We start from the raw sequence: 23211 nt of genomic DNA, 5'->3' as shown, positions 1-23211 counted from the left end.
GGTAAGTCCTCAGGTGCAGAAAGGATCAACTTTTTTTTTTCATATCAAAAGGATGGTTAGCTGGATTATTTGACTATTTAAAATGTACATAAGCTGATAGTAATAGACTTTCTTTTTTTTTTTTAAATTGGCTTAAAACACACTTAAGGCTTATTTCCATTGTGGTTCTTTATTGCAGTACAAGATGGCAAAATAAATACAAACTGTCAAACAAGTAACGTGCAACTTTAAGTGAACATTTCATCAGGTTTGCTGGCAGTGGTCTATCCATGTTTACCACCTGAATAGATTGTAGTTGAGTCAGACTGGGCTGTTGGAGACTGTCTACACGGTGGCACCATGGCTCAACCATTTCTTAAGATTCTTTGAATATTATTTGGATCATAATCAAGTTGTGCTTGAGCACAAGGTTTACTGAAAAGACCTTTTATTCAGTGTGTGCTGTCATGTGTGAATGAGTCTTTAATTAGATTTTACATTTAAATGGTGCTACCTTTATGAATTTTTGTTTTGGTTCTGTCATCAGATCCAGAAGTAAGCATGATCAAACATTACACTTGCTCATAAGTGTTCAAGCTGCATTAAGCTGAAGTTATGCTTTCATACATGCAGAAGTCACTGAAACACTCTTGAAGTTAGAAATTTTAAAGAAAACAAACAGGTGATCTGAACCCTTAAGGAAATGATGAAATAAGCAGTAAAAAACAAATGTAATGTCATAACAAAACACCCTATTTGCTTGGTTTAGCTGTGTATTTTGTATTTAATAATTGCTATATAATGTAATGGCAATGCAATACAACAATATAAAGTCTGTTCTGCTGTACAGTTCAGAGAGTTAGCGAGTGGTAAAAACAGACATGATGAAAGTAGAAGTCTTTCTGGCCAAAATCTCCAACCTTCAACTTTACAAGAAAACAGGTAGCTGGAACATCACCAAAGAAATCACACACAGATGTTTGAGATGGCTAAGCCATGTGCTAAGAGAACAGGGCCAGATCACGAGTCGCCTGAAGATGAACACCACCAGGCACAAGAAAACCTGGAAGGCCCAAAACCACCTGGCGCAGAACTCTGTCACTGGAGTTAAAAAGATGAACCTGTCATGGGGGGAGGCGCAACATGCTGCCAAAGATCGGATGTAGTGGAAAGAGCTCATTGAAGCCTTCTGTTCCATATGGGATAAAGAGGAGTAAGTAAGTTATTGCTATGTTGTCTTTATGCTCAAACTGCCAGCAAAGAGATGGTGTTTTTGCCTGAACCGTCTGCCTGATAGCCACCTTAAAAATTAGGTGACTTTGTGGCTCCCTGATAGCCTAAGAGTTACCAGCTCTGACCATGAAAAGCAATGTCCCTGATCCAAGTCAGACTGGGGACCTTTGTTGTGCGTCATTCCCTATCTTGTTCCCCTATGATTTCCTTCGCTTTCTACTTTCTCTTTCCTGTCAGCTCTATAATAAAGGTAAAACCAAAGCCCAACCCATGGGCTACATCTATGATCTAGAAAATCTTACTTTTATTACATCCATTAAACTTAGAGGTAACATTTTATAAATATAAGTTGCAATTTGTGTAGTTTTTTAAGTCTAGTATTCATTTTCAAACTCTTTATTTGCAGCTCACATAGACACGCTTCCTCTTAGGATCATTACAGTTTCAGCTATTTAATAACTTTGTAAAATATGATAGCTCAAAATATAATGATTGTGGATTTTTTTTATTTTGAAAACCTTGAATATATTCAACCATTGAGCATGGGTTGATTGAGAGACAATGGGGCCCTGGGCACAGATTTGCAAAGGGCTCTACCACCTCCCCTACATAGGAGCAAAACACACATACTTTGTGGTGGTTTCATGTCTCTTAGTGGTTATTTTGTATTTCCTTGCAGTTGTTTTGTGTGTTTTTGTAGTCGTTTCGGTCTCTTTGAGGTAATGCTGTATCTTACTGAGAAAATAATCTGCCCTTTTCTGTCTTTTTGTGTCTCTTTGTGGTCATTTTGAGTCTCTTTCATCGGTCTGTGTTAACCTGAGTGACATTTTGTAAGTGACAGCGATGTCTATTTTACACTGGACATAAAATAGACATGAGATACAAGAGTAAAAAGATAAACATAAAGCCAACAAACTCTCTCAAGCATTTCACCAAAGAGACTTGACAAGGGACTCCAGAATTAAACATCAAAAACAAAAAATACTGACAAATGTACTTTCACATAACCACAGCAAAATAACCCAACAAATAAATGACACGTCTCCTTGATAAATATGCAGAGTGGACTTTTTTTTAACCTGAGACAACAATCAAAGCCTCTTAACGAGCCCCACCTGTTGCAAGCTTAATTAACACAGGTGTAAGCTGAGGCTGAAGATGCACCTGACTGGTTGTTAAAAGCCCAGTTGTTCTGCTGCATATCTGAAAGTGCTGTCCGTCTGCTCTGAGCTTGCATCTCCGCTATGGCAGGAGACAATGAAAGAGGACACAGATCATGTCAAGCTGCAGCAGTCATATTAATCCTGTGCACTTTGGCCCAGAGTTTAACTTGTTTTAGCTTGAGAGGGCTGGGCAAAAACATGCAGCAGGACAGGGTAGCTAATGAGGCCACATTGATGGAAGTAAGGACAGGAAGAGATATCGTAAATGGGAAAGATGTTAGCTCCCAGTCAGGATCTGCATCTGCTGCTGCCACAGGAAATGACGGATTGTTGCGTGTTGACTCTGATCAATCAGATGGCGCAGGTAAGATTTTGTCCAGTTATCAGCTAATTTAATTTATGGCATACAAACACAGCAGGATACTCAAAACCAAGCAATATGGCCAGTGCTAACTTTGTATCTGGACTTCTTTGCCTAAAGGGACGTTGGAGCAGATGTCACAGCTTGAGGACAGTATGGCCAAAGAAGCAGCATGGAGGCGCTTGAATCCTTCCCTGCACTGCGGGCAAAGCAAGATGAAGTTGAAAGCCATGGGACCTGGAGCTGCTGACTTACAGATAGACATGGGTGTGTAACAACAAGCTTGTATGTCAGTTTGTTAAAGCTGTGAGTGCATGACAATTTGGCAAAAATATCATCCTCCTCAGGCAGTGCACATCCCCTGCCTTTGATCCAGGTGCCTGAAACCTGTGGCTATTCAATGCGGCAAAATGCACTGGGCCTCGTTTTGGTTGTCCCCTATGATGGCTGCAATGTGATACAAGAGGTAGGCCTTCACTCATAACTAACTGGCTAAGAGAGCTCCACATGGTGGCAAATGTTTGAGCCGTTAGAAGATGAAAAGATCCTATTTTTCCCATGTTCTTGTGTCTAAGTCTCTAACAGACAATTTTGGAAATGGGTCCAGTATTGAGTCAGCCAGAAACAGCCCCACAATCTCAATCACCAAACCCACAACGCTCCCGTTTAAATAGCAATTTTAGCATGTATAAAGCAGACATATTGTCACATCTAACTGGGTGAATTGAGGGTTTGTTTCAACCAGACCAGAGTTAATGATTGGAACAGTGGGAAGACAAATCTAGATGGTTTGAGTTTTATATTGTTTGTCTACAGTGATAAAACTTCAGTTTATTTAAACCAACTTGGTTTAATGATGCCAAAGTCGGGGCAGTTTGTGGTTAAAGGATCAAACTTATAAGTGTCTCTTCCATAATATTGTCAGATACTTAGAAAAAATAATCTGACCTTGTCAGTGGCAAAAAGAAAATACAAGCACTCCTAGGGGCTGCAAATTGATGGTGCCCATTAACATTATACTGCAGCCCCTCAATATTGGACCAATTTCATAAACTGTCTGCATTCGTCACTTGCACACAACAATAGGGGTGTAATGGGTCCCTTTTTTCTTAAGGGTATTGTCAACTCAACTGCTTGTATATTGTTTCAGGATGGGAATTACGTGTTGCCAATGACCTGGCTGGATACACCAGTTAAATTTGCCTGCCCCATGTTGACAAGTTCTGCTACAACACCTCCTTCAACTGCCCCTGAGCCTGCTCAGCAGCCCTGGAAACTTCCCTTTCCTCCTATGCCCAGTGGCCTGAATCGTCACAAGCGTCACGCAACCCAGCCCCTCACCATGTACGATCCGAGCAGCGCATATTATGCCTACTGGTATTACTACTATTACATGTACATGATGAGACAGACACCAGCACCAACCACTGCTGAGCCTGACAAGACCACTGTAACTACCAAGCCATCCACAGAGAAACCTCCTGTATATCCATACTATCCCTATTACCCTTACTACCCCTACTACCCTTACTACCCCTACTACCCTCTTCCAAATATCCCAGTGATGACTACAACGTCCAAACCCACGACAGCCGAGATGACGACCGCAACAGTGTCAGCGCCAAGCACAACAGCGTCTGCAACAACCACCAAGACTACTCCAAAACCACAAATCCTTTACTACCCTCCATATTATCCTTATCCCTATCCCTTCCCTCCAGCAGGACAACACATGCCTAACAATACTGACATTTACTACTATCCAATCATCCAGCATTATTATGGAAAGCCTCCATACACACAAACTCCCACGACAACCACTCCGGCTCCAACTCTCACAACTGCTAAGCCGGGTGACTCAAATCCTACAGAGGAGCCAACAACTACCTCCACTACTACCACAACTAAAAAGTGTTCCAGGACAACAAAACCCAGCAGTGGCGTCTATCCAGGCCTAGTGACTGACTTTGTTCCTTACTTCCAGCTCCCCTTTGATCCAGAAGTTTCATTTGCCAAGGCTGGTAAACTTCCAGGTGACCATAAGTTCATGCCTCAAGCTGGCTACAAATCTGGACCCCAGGCTCGAGCACATCCACATCCACATCCAGGCTTCAACTTCTGGCAACCCGTGCCCTGGTTTCCACACCCAACAGGCATAGACAATCTCCCATTTGATTTGAAGAAATCTACGCCTTAAACACTCTGAATGAATGGTAAGAATCACTTCATGTCTGAAATTATATTTGTATGAATTTTAAAAGTAACTGTTTTGCTTTGTTTCAGGAGCTGGAGTCCTGTAATACTGAGCACTCAATAAACACTGTTTTACTCAGCACTCTGTCATTGGTGATTCACTTATATAATGCAGATGTTAATTCACTTTTGTGCCTGAACCTCTTGGCATGGCTCAGGTATAATTGCAGGTCAAAGTAATCCCACATTAGCACTTGAATCAAAGATGACCTTAAGTTGGATTCTTCAAATGTGCAACGACTGACCGCAAAGGAATTTGGCAGTGACTTATATTAAATTGCAGTCCCAGGGAACGGCTAAATTAACTTTTTAATTGTCCTTGCCAAAGGGCTCCATGGTGAAAAGTCCCAATTTATCAATGGGTGACAAGTTGCTAATCATAATGAGGGCCTCATCACAACTGGGATTTATGCAAAGTCTGACCTTAAACTTTAAAATCCAGGTAATGCCATTACTAGCTCTATGCTGCAAATGTTAGCGATTTCATGGCAGTAACAACTGGTCTGCTGCCCCCAAAAAAAGGTGGGCGCACACAACAGCCCAGTCAATAAAAGAAAATATTGGCATTGTATGCTTCTGCAAACCACTAATGTTAAATGTCGTACTTAAACATTTTAAAAGGGACATATGAGCTGACTTTGAGGAGGGGTTGATGGACAGTGTCACTGCTAGGCACCTGCAAGGCTGCAGACCACTGTTTGAGACCAACCAGTCTTAACTATTTCCTGCAGCTTTTCAGCCACTTAACCTAGATCTCTTTTTGGCAGGGCCTGTCGCTGTTTCCAGTGGCTTTTTAACCCCTAAACATGTTTGTTTTGGGGTTTTTTTTTCTCCTTCCTTCACTGGGGATAGTGTCACAAAAAGCGGTTGCCTTGTACTGAGCCATTACTGCATTTTTAACTGGGACAGTGCCACAAAAAGTGGGTATATTAAGCCAAAACATTATTTTCCTAACCATAACGAAGTGGTTTTGGTGCCTAAACTTAACCACACATAACCACCAAGGTGTCAAAATATAGAGAAGTACATTTTTAGCATATCCGTGACATGTTAACGTACAAATGTATCCATGGTTTGCAGAAACGTCAACATTTTCGTGGCATCTGCTTTGCAACCAAACACTGAAGAAATCACATCTGGAGTGGATTAGTACCCCTCCAACTGCCCAATAGGACTGATCATTCGCTTCAGTGGTTAAATACACAATCCTAATTCTACATGCTGATGCTGATATTCTGCTGGCTGCCTCATTCTCTTCTTAATTTATTCAGACTTTTTTAGATCTTGACTAATATGAGAAATGATCGCTCACCCATACTAATGTACCCAAGAAGCCTCATCGTACTGCTCCACTGAATCTGCCAGAGGAAGACTGGTTGTGCCTGACACTGACAGCATGGAGATGGGAGCAGATTTATGAATGCTGCAGATAAAAAAAAAATCATTGGAATAAATTTGAGACTGGATTTCAAAAAGACAAATATAAAGAATAGATTTGTCTGCTTCAAATCTTTATTGTCTCTAAATATTCAAAATTTGCTTTATTATTTTCTGTGAAACCCCCTCACGCCTACATACAGTCACACAGCACATGCACACACATCCCATTCTGTCCGTTCCTATATATTTCCACATGGTGCTCTCTCCTCTGGGCACCCTGTGACGACACACACACACACACACACGCACACACACACAAATCTTTACACATCACTGAAACTAAGCCACACGTGACAACACAGAGACGTGGAATGCTGGTCTTGGAGAGCAAGGATGCACATCTTTATCGTTTATATTTTATCTGTTCTGAAAGCGCGGCTGAAATTATAGAGCACTGTGATTAGGATTAATTCTGTAGAGGAGCCAGAAATCCTAACGTCCATCTTTTGGCGGTCATCATACAGTCTCTGTCCAGTATGGGAGAAGTGATTGTCCTTTTATGCAACACTGTGCTTATCTCGGTTTTGGTATGATTGCTGCTTTTGATTTTTTTTATTTCAGGCATCTTGAGAATGTGTTTGCACTCTACAATGAAGGTGAGTCCTATATACAGCATGTGCAATATATGATTTGATGTCTTTATTTGACCAGAGAGTAGAATTCAGGATGCACTTGTGGTTCAGTATGTTTATTTGTTTTGTGAATTATTTTCATAAAGACTAGGGCTGCAGCTAAGCATTATTTTCAGTATCAATTAATCTGCCTGTCATTTTCTTGATAAATCGCTAATTGCTTTGTGAATAAAATGTCACAAAATAGTGAAACATGCCCTGTGTAATATCCTAGAGTCCAAGGTGACGTGTTCAGATGATGTTTTATCTAACCAATAATCCAAAAATCCAAAGCTATTCAGTTTGTTATCATGTATGACAAAGAAAAGCAAATTCTCCCATTGAAGGAGCATGAAACCAGCAAATGTTTTTTTATTTAAAAATTACTAAAATGATGCATGAATGACAAAGAATATCGCTATGATTTCATGTTTGAAATGCTGCAACTACATTAATCTGTTTATCTGTTTGATCACAGGAAACATAAAGATACCACGGAGATGAAAGCGATCGACACAGCCAGCATTCAAGTGTTTGATTTCAGCCAGAGATCTCTGTCCCACCTCTAAATATCTTCAGTCCATCTGTGGCCATATTCCCAGCCAGGGCACTCAGTCCCTCCCCCAAGCCCTGACATTTGCTCCACCCTCTCCATACACTTTGTCTTTATGGAGGACTATGATGTGGACATGGATGAGGAAGAGGAGGGAGAGGTGTTCGTGAGAAAGGCCGACACAGGCCACTGGTGGGAGGACTGTGGAGACAGTGACACACAGCACCAGAGAGGAGGGAGAGGCTGCATGGTGAACAGCCGCAGTTGGGCCGAGGAGCTCCAGGATATCTTCGCACCACAGGCAGAGGACTGTTACAGTGGAGGGCGAACCAGGCGGACCAGCATCTCTGTGAGTGACTCTCTCTTTCCATCTGGGCCACACAAGCACTGAATTACTACGTCTGAGTCCATGTGTCCTGCCGAAGTTTCTACTCAGAAAAACAGAAAAACATCTCAAGACAAAAAGAGGAAAATGTGCTTCACAGCAGTAGCAATTTGAAGCTGTGCATATCTTGTTTTAAACACAAACATGTGTTGAATCAGTATATGATTACAATGGTGTAAACACTACCCTTAGAGAAATGTGTGGAACAGAAAGGCTGGGGATATTTGGCCACTGATCCTGATGAAGGCTGAAAGATGACTCAAAATATTACGCTGCTTAATCAGCCCACTGCTGCACTGTGACACAGCACTGTGGGAACTAACTCTGTGTATGTTTACGTGCTTGTGTGTGTGTGTATTTGTGTTTCTTTTCACACGTGCAAGCATGTACACCCTAGTGCCTCCTCGTCTCTCTTACGGCTCATCACACTTGATTCTGTGATGTGGAATGGGGCTGGAGGAGACTCCTTTAGGAGACAAAACAAACAGTAAATGTGCAATTAGAAATTCACTGCTCTGCTTCCGGCTGACGTGCAGATGCAGACTCCACGTCAGCGCTGCTAAGAAGTGCTGACATTCATCAGAGGAGGCCACTATTGATCAGCCTTTTTAATGGTTTTGTTTTCCAGGGCTGCAGTCTCATTTATCAGGCTATGTTTAGCCCGGCCTCTCAACCCTCCACATCGCTCAACTTGCTGTGTGCCCTTATTTCTGTAAATCTATAAGGCCTGCCTCCTCTTATCAGAACACTGATTTCTAGCAGCTGCTATTTATACCCTTCCTTCGATTGAAAGAAAGATGACGAGGAGAGAAGGCAAGCAAGCCAGCGAGGAAGATGGAGGAGCAGATAACAGATCAGGAGAGCAGTGGCAGCACTGAGCAGCTCTGTCTCTCTCCTCCTCCGCTTCCGTCTCTTCCCACTCTTTCCTCTCCTGCTCCCACATTCCCCCCTCCCCTCCTCTCACTGCTGCCTCCCCTCCTCCCCTCACTGCTCCCTCCCTCCCTCGCTCTCCTGCACGGAGCTGCAGTATATGAGAGGGTCTCCTGGGTCTAGCTTCACTGCAGTGTAGAGAAGGGCAGGGCGGCTGTTTCAGTACGATGCGCTGAAGGATGGTACACCAGGAGAAACGCGTTTACCAGGTGTGTGGATTTGTGTTTGTATGTGTTACTGTTTCTGAGGGTGTAGCTTATGTAGCATTACAGGTATACGTGAAAGGTAGCCATCACGGGCGAGCTGCTGTAGATGATTCAGTCATAATGGTTAGCAGATGTGTGGGTGTGTTCATATGTGGTCTCTACCTGTGCATCTCTGTCTTTACATCTCCTCAGTAAAATGTAAAATAATTTTCATCTTCATTTCATCTTCATCTATGTGTGCAATCACACGCCAGGCTTTTCTGTGTTCCATAAATTATTTACAGTGACCATGAAGTGCTTTTCCGACACCACATACTTTCTTCTAGGGGGGTAAAATAGGCTTTGTGTGTGTGTGTGTGTGTGTGTGTGTGTGTGTGTGTGTATACAGTCTGCTGGTAAGGAGGACATCTGAACCAGCTGTCTGAGGTGGATGAGCAGGAGGCAGAGCGTTGGTTGCGAGAGTGATTTATGCTCTTACATCACAGCCTCATGTAATGATGCGTCACAAAAAGGGTGTTTGTGTTGGGCCGGTTTTGAGGTTATTTAGAGAGAGAACGCTGACACATATGAGAAACATCCCTAATTTTAGAGGTGTTATTCATGTGGGCACTTGTGGGCAATAGGAAATCATGTCATGCTGCAATATTGCATTCAGTATTTCAAGACAAAAAGTGTGAGACTTCAAGACTTTGGATTTGTGTATCCAAAACCCACAAAGCTCAAATGACCTTAAATGTTTGCAGGTGACAAAAAAGAAAATAAGATCAAAGGGCACAGAGGAGATAAAGCAAAATTGATAAATGATTTAAGGTAGGAAATAAAGAGAAGAAGAAAAGGAAAGACGACAAAATGAAATAAGGGCAGTGAAACCTCTAGATGCAGAGAAACTAAATATAAACAACATTTCTGATCTAAAAGACACAAATAGAACGAGAGGAGAGAAAATGTCTGTCATGTGAGACTGTGCAATATGACGCTGGCACACAGAGAGCAGAATGACGTAGCATTCTGAATCATCAGCACAAGGTGGACGGCACAGCATGTTTAACTATGTTACTGTAGATACTGGCTGCTGTCTTGATGACGGACTGTTAATGGACAAGCAAGAAAATGAAGACAGTTTTTGATGCCTCTTACATCAGTTATAGTCCGGTGGTTGCAACTGATTACTAAAGACCTTAAAGATTAATCAATTGCTGTAACTGGTTAAAAAAAGAGACACGTCATTTAAAGGTATTTAGCCAAAAACAGTGAGGATATTTTTGCTTTTTTAGGTCTGGTGTGTGTATCTGGAAAGACAAAGCAAAAAACACACAGTATACTTTTCCTCCATGTTCAATCAGGATGTTACCTGCGCACTGTTTGTGATGACAGAAGCTGCCAGATTCATTCGTTTAGAGCACTGGCGGATTATGAGACAATGGGCCCCTGGGTACACACATGCAGAAGGCCCCACCACCCCTCCTACACAGGAGCAAGACACACAGACTTTGTAGTTGTTTGTTGCTTGTTTTGCATCTCTTTGTAGCCATTACACACCTCTGTGGGTTTGTGTCTTTGTGGTTACTACGTCTCTTTGTAGTTTTTTTGTGTGTGTGTGGTTGTTTCGCCCCCTTTTATAGTCATTTTGCATCTCTTTGTAGTTGCTTTGCATTTCTTTGTAATCTCTTTTATGCGTCTTTGTGGTCATTTCAAGTCTCTTCCTGGTTTGCATGTGTTAATTTGATTGCCATTTTGCAGCTCAATTCCAGGGGACCCCTGAAACTTGAGGCCCCGAGGCCTGTGTAGCCATGGATGGACAGGTTGTCACCAGATTGTCAGTCTATAAAAGGGCTAGACAACGCATTAGAGCGGCTAGTTGCCAACCATTATATCAATGGCCAACTAATTTGAAATCAAATAATCGGTGTGAGTAATTTCATAAGACAAAAAGTCAAGTTCTCTGATTCCAGCTCCTTAAATGGGATTGTTTTCTCGTTTCTTTACTCCTCTGAGAATGAACCAAATATCTTTGGGTTTTGAATAAAACATCATTGTGGGCTTTGGGAAACACTGGTCAACACACAGATATTCGACAGTGACAATAATCATAATTTGCAGCCGTGGGTTGTAAAATTCTACACTGATGACTTTACCCTGATATTTTTGGTTTGACTGATTATTTAGAGGCTGAAGAGGAAATGAGAGGAGGAGTGTTACGTAAGGAGTGATGTCTGTACCAGTTATCTAAGCTTATGGTGGAGCAGAAGACAAGACCAAAGAACTGGATTTCATAAATGTGTTAGCTTAAGCTTTGACAGTGTAGTTAACATTGTTACACAGCTGGATTATCCTAATGTGTGAAATGAGGAGAATTGGATTGGCTGCAAATACTTTCCATCTACCTGCGTAATCCATATTTGCCCCTCCTCCTTAGCTTCTCTTTATTTATAGCTTTGATTTAAATAGCAACCTGCGCTCTCAATTTTGATATTATTTCCTCTCAAGTATGTCACCCTTGGTCAGTCACACAGAGATGGAACTGAAGCAGCAGCAGCGCTATTGTTAAAATTCTTTATATTCATGTGTTTTTCTCTTTTCTCTGGCAGGCCCAGAGGAATGAGAGAGAGTCCATCAGGCAGAAACTTGCCCTTGGCAGTTTCTATGACGACGAGCCAGTCATCTACACCAGCTGCAGCAAGAACGGCCCGTCCTCCCGGTGGGTTTGGATCGAGAGTGTGTGTGTGTGTGTGTGTGTGTGTGTGTGTGTGTGTGTGTGTGTACGAGCCTACTCCACTTTGATCAATGAAGCCTTTTGAAGGCTGGCACCAATATTTTTTGTGTTTTAGCGTCTGACAGCTGACACTTCAGGTCTTTAGATGTTCTCTCAGAGTTTATTATTGGTGGATGACAGGGAAACAGTGAGACGCCCTAGATTAAGTAAATTTGGATTCACATTATGAATATATTTTAAAGGCCCAGTGTGTAAGATTTAGGGGGATATACTGGCAGAAATTGATTATAAAAGAATATGTATGTTTTCTTTAGTGTTTAATCACCGTAAAATAAGAATTGCTGTGTTTTAGTTACCTTAAAATGAGTTGTTTGTCTCTACATAGAAAGCGGGCCCTCAGAGATTGCCATGTTGCACTGCCATGTTTCTACAGTAGCTTATATTGGACAAACCTACCACTGGCTCTAGATAGGACCATTCACATTTTCATCGGCCACCATAGTTAGCAGCCCCCCTGTGATGAGCTGCTTCATTTAGTGTTTTTGCCTGTTTAAATCACCAGTTTGTTTTCAGCTCCTGGTAAAAAACCTCCTAAACATCTGGATCTTTAGTTATCAGAGAAAAAAGTTGAGTACACATCAGCAAGTGCTGGGCTACAGTTCGTCTCCGATATGCCAAACAGCATCTGAGAAACACTGATTTGTAACGTGAAGCTACTTTACTGTGTTTTTACGGGTTTAAATCACCACTATTTGTTTGTTTTGGAGAGCAAGGGTGCTTTCAGACCTAGAGTTGTCTTGCTTTGGTCCGGTTGTTTTGGTGCGCACCCGAGTACGACTGCTGTGAAAGGCATTTTTGCCTTTATGGCTGGATTCCAACCCGGGCCACCGCAGCAACAGCCCTGCACACAGGGCGCCCGCTTTAACCACCAAGCCACCGACGCCCCTAAATCCCCCTAAATATCAAACTTAATTGTAGATTCTGTAGACTCTATGTGTTGCCTGAATAGGGAACCTCCTCATATAGACCACATGACTAGCCAATACAAGGTTTTAATTATACACCTGACCACTATATGGCAAACCAATGAATCAACCCCTCTTTTGTGTCTGTATTTGTGCATACATGTAGCACCCACACAGTCTTTCTGGAAACTTCGCTGTCCAAAGAATATCATGTATCTCCAAATTTGGTGAATTTGAATTTTCAGATGAATTGAAGGACTTTACGAAACCAACTTCTTTAACAAACAAGATAATATATTAAAAACCTTCATATATTTACCACATAAAAACAGAATCACCTGTATATACTGAATGGATATACATGGACTGGATGATTATGTACATTATGTGCATGTACACATTCCTGCATATAACATGTAGGATTTATATTGAAAGTGACAGATGATATGCACATATTAAAAATGGTGCATTAAAAACTATAAAATGATCATCATGGGAACAGTGGAGGTTTTGGTGTTACAGGGTTATTTGGAGATACATTCATTTTTCAAGACAGCTTTTTAACGGTCTTCATGTTACATGTTTTGTAGCATCTGTAACATCTCGTGCTGTTTTCAGTACATGGCAAACATGAGCAGGTACCTAACAGCCAGAAGAGGACGCTATTCAGCAGCTCACTTCATCTATCAACTCAGAACTATCAGCCACAAACACAGAAATCAAAACCGATAAAACTGATTGGATTGGCTTGTTGGCTCATAGGTGTCAAGTGCAAATGACAGTAAATTACAGCATGTCCTTTGCGGAAGTCAACTTAGACACTGTGAGTCACGCAGTAGACAATGCATCATTGTGCAATAACAGGCAACTGATTAAATAAGATGATTTATTCTGTGTGTTTATGTCAGACTTAGCAACAGAGGGAGGGAGGGAACAAGTGATTCACATAACAGACATACAGAGAGAAAATGGAAGGTTTCCCGGAAAGTGTTGTTTACAGTCCATGGGAACTGACAGTGGACTAAACTATTTACAGCAGCAGAACAAAGAAACATGAATATGGAAGCAGAGGTGGCACAGTGGTTAACCTCTGATGCGTGATAAGTTGCTGATATAGAAACTTCGCAGTGCCCCAGCTTCATGAGTCAGACAGATCTGAAAAAATTCTCACAGTGGGACATTAAAGGGGAACTTTGCTTTTTAAAAATTCATGCATGTTATTCAAATGGTCTAAGGCAGTCCAAAAACATGAGTAAACATGGACGGGTCTCTCCCAAATCTAAAGACCAGAGTGCTAAAACTCAAATATGAGATGTCATCAAGTCTAAAGTCTGGAGCTGCTCCATAGAGAATGAAAAATGTTATAGATGACATTTAGAGCACCTAGGGGAATGTCCTAGTGTATGGGTACAATTCTGTTTCACAGCTGAGAACATTACAGTAGAATAAAGCTCATTTGGGTTTCTTTTTTTTTTTAAACTGCGGGTCCACAAAATCAGTCTCCCATTCACTGTATGTAGAACAGCTTCAGACTTTATACCCTATGACATTACAAGACTTCCTCCTCTGGGTTCTGGCTTTGAGAGAGATTAGCTCACGTTCACAAGTACTGATTCAGCTTTGCTGGGCCATGAAAATAACATGTTGCAATTCTTAATTTAGGTGGTGCTCCCCTATAAAGGGACAGTTCACCCCAAAATCGAAAATACATATTCATCCTCCCACCTGTAGAGCTATTTATCAAATTGAATTGTTTTGGTGTGAGCTGCCGAGTGTTGGAGATATCGGCCATGGAGATGTCTGCTTTCTCTCCAGTATAATAGAACAAGATGGCACTTGTCTGGTGGTGCTGAAAGCACCAAGAAACACATTTGAAAAACTCCACAGCAATGTCTCCTTCCAGAAATCATGACCCAGTTACTCAAGATATTCCACAGACCTTGTTGTGAGCAGTTTCATGTAGGAACTCTTATCTCTCCAATGAACTACATCAAGCAACCATATCACCGTACAGAAGAAAAAGCAGCTGTTATCGCTGACACTCAGCAAGTCACACGAATAAAATCTAGACTGATAGATAGCTCTACAGGTGAGAGAATAAATGTGAATATTTGATTTAAGGGTGAACTGTCCCTTTGAGTGCCTTTCGCCAAAATTAGATACTATATCTCTTATTATTATTATTACTATTATTATCATGATTATTTATTTTTTTTACATGGTTTTGCAAATTTGCATGCATTAGTCCTCCTACTATTTACAGTTTAACTGCCTTTTAGATTGCTGATCATCTGTACGACATTGTGACTTGCACATATAAAAGTGCAATAAAACATATAGGTTACCAAATAAGATTTCAAGTATTCTGAAGTCTAAAGTTCAAAACTGATGCCAAATATGGACTGAATCTGATGTGTAATAGGTATATGACACATGATATCAAACTAAAGGAAAGCATTTTTCCCACAAAGTTGGTATTTCATATTTGCAATTGAGTTTTGTGCTCACACGTAGTGGAAGGAGTTGGATTACATCAGAGGCAAGCTGGTTAACCAAAGCCACTACACCTACACCTACAGCTACAACTCCACTCTGCTCTATTTTCATGACAGCATTGATCAAACAATGGTGATGCTGGCTACTGGCTACTGGCTGCTGTTTGAGGAAGTGCAGAGCTGTCTGTGGTCCAAATGCTCCTGAAAGAAGAAGTGATGCCTGATATAACTCTGCAGTTATGATTGGTGGTACTGGAGCCATGTGACGAGCGGAGGTGATGGTGCACCCTCGGGAGTTTAGTTTGGGGTGGAAATTCCAACACCACCCTGTCCAGTGTGTGATGTTGTAGATGTTATTGTTCATGACAGCTTCTGTAAACATTAATAATAATAATACATTTTAATGGTTAGCGCTTTCAACAAATGCTCAAAGACACTTTACAGTTTTTAAAAAAAATCATAAAATAGAGCTAAGTCAGAATAAAACTCGAAAACAGCAATAAAACTGTATAAAAAACACAAACTTAAACATTAAAACCATAGCTGGCTGTCGAAGATTATTCCTAGGTTGCAGGTGTGTGGTGAGGGAGACGGAGTGCAGTTATCAAAGGTGAGGCAGCGATTGTGGATGGCTTTGGTGCAGGATATAGGGTCAATGATGATCATGTCCGATTTGTCACTGTTCAGTTGGAGAGAGTTTGTTTGCATCCATGGTTTTATTTCAGTGAGACAGCTGGTGAGTGTGGAATGGGCGGTGTTGGTGATGGCTTTGGTGGAGATGTACAGTTGGATGTCGTCGGCGTAGCAGTGGAACTGGAGGCCGTGACGACGGATTATCTTGCCAAGGGGGAGCATGTAGAAGATGAAGAGGAGGGGACCGAGCACCGACCCCTGGGGGACACCTTGGGACAGGGGAGCGGTGGGGGAGGTGCAGTTATTTATACTGATGAACTGGTGTCAGTTGGTGAGGTAGGAGTGAATCCAGGAGAGTGCTGTGCCAGTGATGTGGAGAGATGATTCCAGTCGGGAGAGCAGGATGGAGTGATTGATGGTTGATGGTGTCGAAGGCTGCTGTAAGGTCAAGGAGGATGAGAATGTTGAGGTGTCTGGAGTCTAAGGAGAGGAGGAGGTTGTTGGTGACTTTCAGGAGGGCTGTTTCAGTGCTATGTTTTGAACGGAAACCAGATTGGAAAGATTCAAACAGGTTATTGGAGGTGAGGTGGGTTCTGAGTTGTGAAGCGACAGCACGTTCCAGGATTTTTGACAGGAAGGGGAGATTAGAGATGGGGCGCAAGCAGTGCTTAATTTGAGCCGGAACGTGCTGGAACGCATACCAGGATCTTTTCAGAAAAGGCCCTGGTGCGTTCCGGAACTAATTTGCATGGGTCTAGACCTTTTCACATCTAAAAACTACATACAGTATTGGCTGATGTCACTAGTGTTGCAGGGTGGAGTACCATAGTACTACGGTGCCTCAGGTACCACTGCTGTGGGATAAGTTCAAAGTCCAATCGAAGAGGGTGAGTGTCCATGCGCCGTCCAATAACGGCACGCGCTGGTCAATAACAGTGCGTGCTGGCCACCTGGCACTCAATATGCTGCTGTAGTGGTTTGTTTTCCAGACGTGAGTATCTTTGAGCAGTGAAAGTTATTATTTATTTATTTCTTTTTACTTGTCGGCAGTGATTTGTTTTCCACAGAGCTCTATGTGCGAGCACTTTACTCGCATTTGCGACTAAAAATAGTTTTGTGCGAGCAAAATAAATCTTTCAGCACGCTGTGTGAGTAGCCTACAGATTTCAACCAGCAGCAGAAACGAAAGGGGTCACAGACAGGAATACGGCGGTCAAATAGCCTACGGCGGCTCCGCGGCGCAAGATAACGGCTTACCAGTGACAGAGAAGTCCAACTCCAGGTCCAGTAGCCTAATTTCCTCTTTCGATGGCGTCATGACTGCCCAGTAGTACCTGGACAACCGAGCCGTGGCGGCACACAGGTATGTGGCGTGCCAGAGGGGAAACGAGCCCCCACTTTTGGGAGTGGGGGAACACTGCTCTCTCAGAGGCCCAAAGTGTTCCCCTACTTCTAATTTTACAAATTAAGCACTGGGCAGTCAGGGTTGTCAGGGTTTAAACCGGGTTTTTTGATGATTGGTGTAATGGCGTCCTCCTCAGCTGAGCTCTAAAGTTAGCTAGCTCTGTGGTGCTAGGCGAGCTAGCTGTAGATGCACGCTTCCTACTACGCAGTGATATAGTTGGTGGGTGTAGTTTGGTAGGAAGAAAGTAGTTCCTACATGAAACTGCTCACAACAAGGTCTGTGGATTATCTTGAATAACCAGGTCATGATTTCTGGAAAGAGACATTGCTGTTGAGTTTTTCAAAAGTAGTTTTTGGCGCTTTGAGCACCACAAGTCAAGTGCCATTTAGTTCTATTATGTTGAAGAGAAGGCAGACAGCTCAGCGGCTGATATCTTCTACACTCAGCAACACACACAAAAACAATCTAGACTGATAAATAGCTCTAAAGGTATGAATTTTCCATTGTTTTACTGTTTATGTTTTAACAGCCCTTTAGTTTGCTAATCATCTATGCGTCATTGTGACATGCACATATAAAGGTGCAATAAAAATGAAGGCCAACTAATATGATTTTTTTAATGATTATTTTGTATTCTAAAGGCTATTGCAAAACTGCTTCCAAATATGGATTGAATTTGATGTGCATCAAGTATATGACACATGAAATCAAACTAAAGAAAAGTATTTTTCCCACAAAGTTGGTATTTCATATTTGTAACTGAGGTTTGCGCGCACACGTAGTGGAAAGAGTTGCATTACATCAGAAGCAAGCTGGTTAACCAAAGCCACTATTACACCTACAACACCACTCTGCTTTGTTTTATGACAGCGTTGACCTCTAGTAACTCTCTGGCACTTTGACTTTCAAAGGGGGCGTTTTTTATATCAAACAATGGGGCCACCCCCTTATGATTCTGACTGCTGTTTGAGGAAGTGCAGAGCTGTCTGTGGCCCGAATGCTCCTGAAAGAAGAAGTGATGCCTGATATAACTCTGCAGCTCTGATTGGTAGTACTGGAGTCATGTGACGAGTGGAGGTGAAGGTGCGCCCTTGGGAGTTTAGTTTGGGGTGGAAATTCCAACACCACCCTGTCCAGTTTGTGATGTTGTATGAGTTATTGTTCTTATCCCAGTGTAGGGAAGGTAACTTTGGGTTGTTAGGTTCTTTCAGTCAGAGTATCATGATCTGGAACTGGGTGAATGGAGATTTGAGCTCTTGGAAAGGCTGCGGTTAAGATGCAGCCGCTGTGGATAGCCTTATGTAATGTTTGTGGCTTTAGTTGTTTCATTAAATCTCTCAACTGCTTTTGTTCTTAGTACATTAGGTCACAGACTGTGACATCACTCACAAGAATGCACAACACACTTCATACTGTGTGATATTCCTGTGCAACATCCTACTGTGCAATATTGTACTACTTACTGTGCAATAATATTTAATCATTTCCATACAGTATCCGTATAACTGAAAGGTGAATAGATTTTACATTGTTTTATTTTTAGTCATCAAACGCTGCTGCTATGTCGGTGATTTTGGTGTCAGAAAGGCACGCAGAAGTATGGTATGGCGGCAGTATGATACACCACCAGGCAGCAGAAGCTGTTCACTTCCTGTGTGAATGTTGAGCCTCTCTCTCTTTGTTATTGTCTAAGCTCAGTTTTGTAAAATGTCCTTTAGGATCATCTTGTCGAGGTTAAAATTACAGACCTGGATTCCTAACAAGTACATCAGTACAACAGTACAGTACAGTGCAGTACAACAATCAGTCATTTCCCTCTCTCTGTGAGTTTCATTTTGTCTTTGAGATCAACGTTTCCTCTCTCATGTTCTTTACTCTGTGTTCTTCAGACTGCAGAGTGGGGTGAACCTGCAGGTGTGTTTTGTCAATGACAGCAGCAGTGACAAAGACAGCGATGCTGAGGACAGCAGGACAGAGACCAGTCTGGACACACCGTTGTCCCCTGTGGTATGCACAGCTCAGATAGTCTTTGTGTTTTTTGTGTATGTGCTGCTGTCTCGTCACTCGTCACTACTCTCATTACTCTTTGGAATAACCACGTGTGAGAACAATAAGCTCTTCCATCATGATATCACTTACGCAACTTCCTCTCCAGAGCAAGCAGAGCTCATCGTTATCGGACCGGGACACGGCGGAGGAGGACTCGGACCCGTTAGATGACTGCGGGGGGTTCTGGCGGGTGCAGCGGAGGCTGCAGGAGGAGGCCCGGGTGGCGCTGGCTCTGGCTCGACCCATGGCTCGTATGCAGGTGGAGGTGGAGAGGCAAATCCAACTGCACAGACGTTCACCTGTGGCTGACCTGGTTAGTCAGTGAGAGAGAAGGAAACACAGATCATGGGATTTGTGTGTGTGTGTGTGTGTGTGTGTGTGTGTGTCTGTGTGTGTCTGTGTGCGTGTGTGGAGCTCTGTGCTACTTCTTCTTCTATGCTTTTTAGGAGATGATCATGACAATGACATATCCTTACCACATGTGAAGGGAAAAATAGTGAGCATAGACTGACTTACTATAACTTGCTGTTACAGTAAACACAATAAAATGACATAAGGGACTTGCATTGACCGAACAGAAGGTCAGTCAGAGTTTATAATGTGTGTGTGTGTGTGTGTGAGACCAAAAGAAAACCCCTGATACCGTCAAACAAAAGAGCCGGAATTCGGACATTTGCAAATCCAGTTAGATACATTGATCCAGTTGAATTTCATATTTAATAATACTTTTTTTTAACTGTGCCATTTCACATGTCAAGACACACAGTCATTTCCTGTCTGTGTGTGTTTACGTTACGCAGCTTCCCCACCTGCCCCACATCAGCGAGGGCTTGATGAAGAGGAATCTGAGGCGAGGAGACATGAGGGACATGAGTCTCGGACAGCTGCAAGTCATCACAAATGACTTACACTCACAGATTCAGAGTGAGTGGGTTACAAACACACACAAAAACACAAGCACACACACGAGCAGGTTATGAAACCATGGACCCCTGGGCACAGATATGCAAAAGGCCGCACCACCTCTCCTACATAAGAGCAGCACACACAGACTGGTGGTTTGTGTCTGAATTCAGTATTTTTTTTCCCAAAGTTGTTTGTCTCTTTGTGTCTCTGTGGTTGTTTTGCCTGTTTTTGGAGTTACTTTGTGTCCCTTTGCAGTTCTATTTCCGTCTCCTTGTAGATATTTTGCATCTCTTTGTGGTAATTTTGTGTCTAGTTGTGGTTGTTTCCAGTCTTTCTGTAGTTGTTTTGGGTCTCTTTATGGTTGTTTTCCCTATTTTTGTAGTCCTCATGTCTTGTTACAGTTTCTTTGCATCTTTTTGTGACCATTTTGTGTCTCTTTGTGGCTGTTTTGAGTCTCTTTGTAGTTGTTTTGTGTCTCTCTGTGGTTGTTATGCCCCCTTTTGTGGTTATTCTGTGTCTCTTTTGTTCATGTTGTGTCTCTATGGTTGTTTTACCCATTTTTGTGGTTATTTTGTGTCCCTTTGCAATTCCTTTGCATATCTGAGTGGTCTTTTTGAGTCTTTCTGTAGTTGATTTGTATCTCTTTGTTGTTGATTTGTGTCTCTTTGCAGTTTCATTGCATCTTTGTGGTCTATGTTTGTTGTTTCCAACGAGAACCACTTTGGAAATAAGTGTTTTAAGTAATGCTTATTAGTGCTGTCCTCTGGGATTCTTTTGTCACGATACTCCCTTGAGTCATTGTGCTTTTAAATTCGTAATAAAAAAAAAATAAAATCAAAAGATCACCATGAAACCTGCAACAATGCATTAGATGTATTTAGAGTTAATTCCTTGTATAATCTGACACAGGTCTAAATGAGGAGCTGGTGCAGTTGCTACTGATGAGGGACGAGTTGCACGTGGAGCAGGACGCCATGCTGGTGGACATCGAGGACCTCACCAGGTGAATCTGCCTTTTCTTTTTCTTTGTCTTTCCATCTGTAATGTCTGTCAAAAAATCGATTGATGAGATGATAACGTTTAAGCTGTATTTGCACATGTGGCTGCATATCCTGTCCTCGCTCTAACGTACTTCCTGTCTTTGTTGTGACAGGCACGCCCACACCCATCAGCGGCACCAAGCAGAGAAAGCGATCTCTAAATAAACACCTTGTCTACACGTGTCTGTCTGCACGCCATCTTACCTCCCGCTCCATAGACTGTCACCAGTGTTACTAATGAAACTCCATCTGTGCTGACTGTTTCTGGAGAAATACACCATGATGTTAACACACACAGACATCCCACATAATGTATTCCTTCCCAGGATGATGTCGAAGGAGGAGGATGTCTGAAAGAAGATGGGCGATCACTACTTTCTGTATGACACAGTTGAGTTTGTGCAGGCTTTTCACTTCTACTCAGCGTGATTAATCATGCCATATTTTATAGAATTAGGGGAATCCTCTCAATGTAATTGCATCCCCTGATTTACCTCTTCATGATTTTGCACGGTACACTCATGTATGTTAATGCTGGGTCGGAGAGAGCACCTGCACGCCTTGTTTCTCCCTCGTCTCAGACAGGATGTCGAGTTCCAGGGGCCACACCTGACTTAACTTTGTCTTTTGTTTGTCTCTATAATAATCAAGACGGTTGATCGGTTGATCTGTAGACATAGTCCGTTCACCTGTTGATCATTACTTTCACTAAGAGCACTGTGTCATCACTGGAATTCACTATTAAACATCTACTATCTGAGCTGTTGCAATAGAAAATGATAAAACACTCTGTGCTGATTTTGCATCTTAGCTTCTCAGTGGTGTTTTATTGCTGCTGCATTGTAATTCGATCACTGCTACAGTTTCCACCTGCTTTAAAGATGCATTTAGAGCTGTACTGTACAACATTTTGAACTATATAATTCAGATTTGTAAATGTTAAATGCCTTTATCTCTTCAATAGATTAAATTACAATATATGGGTTTAAAAAAACGTATATTGGTTAATACATAGGGATAGAAAAAGCAAAAGTGGAGGCATGACAGCCCCCAAATTAAAAAATGCTGTCAGTTTTGTTATGCTAAATTTACCAATGGCAAAAAGGGAAAACATATAAAACAAATATATGAAGAAAACAACCTAAACATATATCTATTTTATCTGCTCAGAGGGTTTATGGACATACTGTATGTAAATGTTAAAAGATACTTTATTAAAAGGATGAAGAACATGCCTTGTTGTCTGGCTGTGTTTAAATGTTTTCACTCTCAGCTTTTTAAGAATGTTATAAAACACAAAGTCAAATTTTCCTTTTGTATTGTATGCTTCACTGATAATTGTATTGTATAATGATTGTAGGAAAAAAAAAAAAAAAAAAACTCCAGTAATAAATGTTTCAAGTGTGTGAACGCTGTTTATATTTAAGTGGTTTTCTTGAGAGTTCATTTGCATCGGGGTGTTCTCGATAAATCTGCAAAGGGGTGATGTAATTCACTGTAAGAGATTGATTCATCAAATGCAGATCGGGAAAGTAAGCCTGCTCTCATCCACGTATGCAGCCCGTGCTCATTCACACCAGTGTTGACACTTACGCAACTGAGTTTTGCAGAGGATTTCCAGAAGCAAAAGGGGAACAAGTCTGACTGTGAAGACAAAAATAAAACTCAGTTAAACTCATCGGTTGATCCAAAGTAGCAACTCTTATAATAATAATAATAATTATTATTATTTTTATTCTTTCTTTTTTTTAATTACAAGTACTTCAACACACTTGAACTACAAGAATCAATAAATAATTTCCACCTGAAATGGCTGTTAAGAATTTTTAAATTATTTGGGGCGTCGGTGGCTTAGAGGTAGAGCAGGCGCCCCATGTACAAGGCTGTTGCT

The 23211-nt window shown here is 41.8% G+C and overlaps 1 protein-coding gene across 4 annotated transcripts; it reads left to right on the top strand.

The window, feature by feature from the left end:
* The first annotated feature begins 146 nt into the window (after nucleotides 1-146).
* Nucleotides 147-22702, top strand: LOC125901732 (schwannomin-interacting protein 1-like). Of its 4 annotated transcripts, XM_049597609.1 has the most exons (8): nucleotides 6628-7025; nucleotides 7519-7942; nucleotides 11703-11812; nucleotides 19215-19332; nucleotides 19481-19687; nucleotides 20175-20298; nucleotides 21190-21283; nucleotides 21434-22702. In XM_049597609.1, exons 2-8 carry the CDS (start codon nucleotides 7709-7711, stop codon nucleotides 21483-21485), a joined length of 939 nt encoding a protein of 312 aa, XP_049453566.1. In that variant the 5' UTR covers nucleotides 6628-7025; nucleotides 7519-7708; the 3' UTR covers nucleotides 21486-22702. The 4 variants fall into 4 exon arrangements, with proteins under 4 accessions (XP_049453565.1, XP_049453564.1, XP_049453566.1 ...); XM_049597610.1 differs by lacking the exons at nucleotides 6628-7025; nucleotides 7519-7942 and adding an exon at nucleotides 8964-9117 and having other exon boundaries at nucleotides 21434-22698; XM_049597607.1 differs by lacking the exons at nucleotides 6628-7025; nucleotides 7519-7942; nucleotides 11703-11812; ... (3 more) ...; nucleotides 21190-21283; nucleotides 21434-22702 and adding exons at nucleotides 152-2739; nucleotides 2857-3003; nucleotides 3084-3202; nucleotides 3887-4949; nucleotides 5020-5043.
* The last annotated feature ends 509 nt before the right edge of the window (nucleotides 22703-23211 follow it).

This window comes from Epinephelus fuscoguttatus, linkage group LG15 (genome assembly GCF_011397635.1).
Source record: "Epinephelus fuscoguttatus linkage group LG15, E.fuscoguttatus.final_Chr_v1".
Lineage (NCBI taxonomy): Eukaryota > Metazoa > Chordata > Actinopteri > Perciformes > Serranidae > Epinephelus > Epinephelus fuscoguttatus.
The sequence above is the reverse complement of the archived record's forward strand: the minus strand, read 5'-3'. Positions and strand labels throughout refer to the sequence as shown.